This window comes from Tuber melanosporum, assembly GCF_000151645.1.
Source record: "Tuber melanosporum whole genome shotgun sequence assembly, scaffold_112, strain Mel28".
NCBI classification, from domain to species: domain Eukaryota; kingdom Fungi; phylum Ascomycota; class Pezizomycetes; order Pezizales; family Tuberaceae; genus Tuber; species Tuber melanosporum.
Genome location: NW_003298769.1, coordinates 1,480 through 6,761, shown reverse-complemented (window position 1 = coordinate 6,761; position 5,282 = coordinate 1,480). Strand labels below are relative to the sequence as shown.

At 46.4% G+C, this 5,282-nt stretch overlaps 1 protein-coding gene; it reads right to left on the bottom strand.

Moving 5' to 3' along the window:
• Positions 1–2,042: 2,042 nt before the first annotated feature.
• GSTUM_00001418001 (uncharacterized protein) lies at positions 2,043–4,219 on the bottom strand. XM_002835636.2 has 10 exons: positions 3,858–4,219; positions 3,459–3,647; positions 3,349–3,395; positions 3,225–3,295; positions 3,150–3,174; positions 3,072–3,090; positions 2,886–3,014; positions 2,790–2,836; positions 2,317–2,739; positions 2,043–2,258 (listed from the first exon to the last, which is right to left on the bottom strand). The coding sequence occupies exons 1-10, from the start codon at positions 3,939–3,941 to the stop codon at positions 2,207–2,209; spliced, it is 1,086 nt and encodes a 361-aa protein (XP_002835682.1). The 5' UTR covers positions 3,942–4,219; the 3' UTR covers positions 2,043–2,206.
• Positions 4,220–5,282: the final 1,063 nt, after the last annotated feature.

Below are 5,282 nucleotides of genomic sequence, written 5' to 3'. Positions count from 1 at the left end.
TCACTCCCGTAAATGAATCTGATCGTGATGCAAAGATCCAGTTATAGGTATACCCCATATCACATAAGGCAAACACCTTATAGCCCTCAGTGATTGGCTTGCTCGGCATGCGGTAGGTATGGTGGCTGCGGCCTCCAAATCTTGTCATCATTTCGTTGATTGTAACATTGGAAGCAGGAAAATAGAACCGTTGAGATCGAGATTGAATCATCGTATTTAGTGGCTCAAGCTTCTGAAACCACTCTGCGCGTGACAGTGGCAACTTTGGGTCTGATATATGTAGGTATCACTTTATTTGACTGAAGCGTTCCTGGCTCATCACATGCATTATTCTTCCTTCTCCTCTCTGGCTCTTGGCTCAAAACCCCCTACTTCCACTCTCCCTCTACGCTCCCATATAGATTAAGAGAGCCAAAAACACCCAAATTTCAGCTTCAGTTACTTTCCTCCATGGACAACACCGGCGTGAACACATTCTACCTTTAGCCTGCTCTGAACACCCTCATCCTGCACCTTTCTCCTCTGCATACAAATTGGTACTATTAACTAATACATCCACCACTGCTGAATCCCAAAACAGCTCGAATACCCATAAGCCATTGGCCTCGGTGCCCTTCCAAGGTAGCAAAGGCTGTGCGATATGGTCAATTCGAGGAGCAAGCGGGTGGTACGAGTGAGTTATCACTTGTTCGTGTATTTTGTTCTTTGGATCGGTACCGCGAAACAAATTAGGGGAGAGAGAAGAAAGAGGTTCTCGTAGTTTATTTGACATCTCTGAAATTGTATAGGCTTCTGGTGCTGAACTTTGATTTTTCCTTGCACAAATCTATGATCTCTGACGTTGTCATCTACCATTGTGACCTTTCTTTATCCGGAATAGTGTCTTCTGTGCTAGGTATAGCGTGACATGGTCCGAATTTTACTGTTTCACACCGCCCAAGGGATAGCGAGGTGCGACTGTAATTCCTCCCATAAATCCCATTGGCCAGGTCACCCACAGTTCACCGTTGAGTTGACCCGTGCTCGAGTACGGGTATGATATATTTTTTCAAATGTCGGAGAACTAAATACGCACTAGGGTGAAAAGGGTCCCTGAAACTCGGGAACGAACTACTCGAGTATCATATAGTATCATACAGTACCGGTAAGTGAAGAGGGAGTGTGTATAAATCCCAGCTGGTGAAAATAGTTTCAGAATATCATAACTAATCCCTAATCCTTCTATTCCCCTCCTATCCCCTCCTCAACCAATCAATAAATCAATCTATACTCGAGTAGACTATATCGCGGGTGGCCGTCCGCATCATACTGGAAACCATAGGGATATGTTGACTGGTACGGTAGAAAGCATAATAATCCAGATCCATCCTCACAACTTTTACCCTTCCCCCACCATCGATTGTATGGTGATGGGGTACGCGCGCAGTACCGGTACTGCACAAGTATATGATCCTCGAGTACGGTACCCGTGCAGAATCACCCCACCGGACACAATCCCGAACCGTTGGTCTAGCCCAACTCCAACTCCATGTCCACCCAACCAACCAATCAACCAATCCACCAACCGACCAACCAAACCCGCCGGACGCACACCGGCATGCCGCTTCATCCATTCATCCACCGCGGCAGGCTCGCCGACTGGATCGCTACTATGGCCCAAACTACATGTAGGCTAGCATCAACTCCAGCTCACCAACCACCCAACCATTCCCGGCCAGCCAGCCAATTAAATGAGGCCTCAGAAATACCGGCCAAGCTACCGTTGCCAAGTCCGCCATCCACAAACGAACGGTCCGATCCCAGCATTTAACCCCGAGACCTTCAAGGATTCCTTGCAGGCTAGCACCCACCCACCGCACCACGCAACCATTAGGAGGTGAGGGAACCGTAGCCATTTGTTTGGTCCCGCTGCCGGTGTTCGAGGGCTTCTTTCATTCTAGAGGAATTCGCTTGTGAAATTACTATGTTCAATCCATGTTGCGCAGCATTCGCTTGTAGTGATGGCTGAGACTACTCCCAAGACTTAAAGGGACAAGACATTTGAAGGGATAATAGCTATAAATCATTATTTCTTTAGTCTAATGACACGATGATATGAACAAATATGAACAATGTATGGTAACAGTGATGACTCCGATACGCCAGACCTTTCCCCCTCCCAAAAAAAAAAAAAAAAAAAAAAAAGACCAAACCATTAAAGATGGGTCTAAGTTGAAACAACCTCGTCCGTATAGGGCTTCCTTCCGCGCACGATTACCCTATCACTATCATGAGCAAATATCCTCCCCAAGAAAAAACGAATAGGAGGGGACATACAGATCAAAGTACCACCTTCGTTTTCGGTTGCATACGTCCTTCTTTGCTTCATCTATTAATGACCGAACTTGTTCAGCCGTCATCCCTAGCACCCGCGTGAATAATGCAAGGGTATACGCTTCCATGCCTTCAACAAAGTTGAGCACATTGTAGCGTCCAATTTCTTTTTCTGTGGGATCAGTTGACCAAGTGCCTAGCGGAAGGCGACGAGATTCCGACGTCACATCCACAAAACCCACTGCTTCCATATGGGAAGCAAATTGAGATACCTGGTCGACAAATGGACGACTGGTAGTGGCGGATGCTTCGGCAAAGAGTGAGAAAATGCGCAAAAATGGAAGATCAGCAGGCGGCGCGGGGCCGTCGGTATGAATCTCTGGTGGTGTTTCTTGTAGTTCCAGCCACCCACCCGGTCGAGCATGTCTGTTGGAGGTTAGGAATCGGTCCGGTTAGACATTGGGAGATAATCTTACGCATATGCCTGTTCAAAGAACCTTCGCCAATCACAGATTCCTCCTAACTAACAAAGGATGAATACTGTTACTCCACATAACAATAGAGAAACTTACCAACTGGCGAGTATGGATCATGTCAAAGTTATTTGTTGGGTAAACCCACTCCGAATCAGCGTCCTCCACCTCAAATGAGCAATTGGCTGGTGGTGAAACTTGTATCGGAGATAGATCTGTTCCAATGATCTATTTTACATGTTAGTAATTCGTTCCAAATCAACGCCACCTTGGGGGCAAACATACCCGAGCATTTGGGTATTTGCTGTGGAAAAATCATTCTCGTTAGTAGCGCAAACTGCAGCTTGTGATAGACATCCTTACAAGGCCATCTCAATCGCCCAGATTCCTATGATTCGTTAGTTGAACATTCCAGAGAATGGCAAAAATCTAGCTCACCAGTCCCAGTTCCAATGTCCAATATCCTCCTCGGGTTCTCCAACGGTGCAAGATGTAATTTATCATCCATTCTGGCTCACCGGTCAGTACAGTATTCAGCCCAATAAGGATAAAGGTCTCACACCTCAGGAGAGCCATCTGATGGAAGATATCCATTCTGTCTTGTTCTTGCTGAACACCAAATCCTTATCAGCTCTGGCCGAATTAGTTCCAGTGGGTGAGACGGGAGCACACCTGATCATTTGGCAGCACCCAATTCCCTTCACGATATGAGTGGTAACGCCGGTTGTGCTCAAACTTGTAATTCCCAACATTGGATAGAATGGACGAATTCGACCTCACTGCAGAAGACATTGACGAAGCAATGCTGCCAGCATCAGAGTCAAAAACCGAGCCATCAAAAGCGCTGAGCTCGTATTCGGACTGTGATTCGTTAGAATTAGACGAATTAATGGCTCATGCAGGGGTATCGAGTCTCCAGACCTCTGAATACATGATGGATGGAGAAGGAAAGGCGGGACACTTATGAAGAGCAAAGCAAGCACGGTAGACAGAGAGAGAGAAGGGCAAACAAAGATAAATAAGAGGAGCAAGGTGAAGAAGGAAAAGGGGAAGAGGGTGTGCAAAACGTACCCGTTTACAGTCATCATCGTGGTTGTAGTCGTGCCTGACAGACGTGTCCCTGACAGCCTGGCCCGTTACGCCCTCAGCCGCCATCGTGGAAGGCTCAGAGAGCGCGCGACTTTGAGAGAGATTGTATCCTTTTCCAGACCAATTGCCCTCTCTATATTCCGGCCCTGTCCAAGGGTTTGAAGGCTCCGATAATGTGATTTACTCTGCTGGCTAAATCAATCTCAAACGCGAATACTTCTTTGCTACCGAACAGACAAGCTATAAGTTAAACGTGGGGTTTGAAGGTGGGTGGGTTGGGGCAATAAAAGCAACGAATAAAAGTAAGGAATCTGAGGATTCCGACAGACTGGTCAACTCGATCCACACACCCCCTTTTCTGGTTGGAACTTTTTTTCTTCTCTTTTCCCGAGGGAGCGGTAACCACTTTATATGAGGGTGGTCTACGAGTGACAGGCAGAGGAATTTCAATTTTACGTTCCTTCTTCCATTTGTGCACGGGCAGGGTAGTTCGCCATATGAGACTTGGCACACACACACTCTCTCTCTCTTTTTTTTTTTTTTTTTTTCTTTATTTATTTTTGCTTCTTATTTTATTTTATTTATTTTATTTTTTCCCTTCATCACGAAACACGTTTCATTTATGACGAAGGAATGGATAGGAACGCAAGAAGATAAAAAAAAAGTGGATTAGCCTTTGCCATTCCCGAACAGTTGCCACCCGACGCTCTGGTTCAGTTCCCCAATGATGTGGGAGAAGGCCGTGCACCTTGCAGGGATCAATCTATGATATTCCCTCCTCTCCCAACTTCCCTCATCGTTCGCATTGACATCTCTATCATGGGTGGAGGGATATGGATGATAGGACACACCTCTTATCCTACTCCCACATCAATACCACCAGTTCAAAACAGCTCATGAGGTGTGAACCTTTTTTTTTTTTTTCTTCTCCTCCCCTTTTAACTCTCGACAGCCCCATCAGATCACGACTCCGAATGTTCGGTCCCACAAAACTGCACTGTTACTTAACCCTTTTCCTCTTTGTCAAATGCCGACCCCCGCTTCCGCATGCCGCGCCCGCGCCCATTCTCAACGATGATGCTTTACAGTACGAGGAGGAGTATTATCCTCAATTAATTACCCTCTACCCCAGCAGAATAATAAACTTGCCCCTCGAGCTCAGCGCGGGTAGCAAAAAAAATAAAAATAAAAAACCTTCTTCCCCCCCTCCCTGGGGAGAAACAAATACCTCTCCGAGGCATTGGTAACTATCATACGGTACCAAAGGAAGGCAAGGGTAAGGTATTATACAAGTACGATAGCGGTAGAAAGAGACCGGGATGAGTTACGAATGGTTACGAGGGGGTCCACCCTCAACCAAAAAAGAAAAGAAAAATCCCAACAGGTTGGGAGGTGGAGATGGGAGCT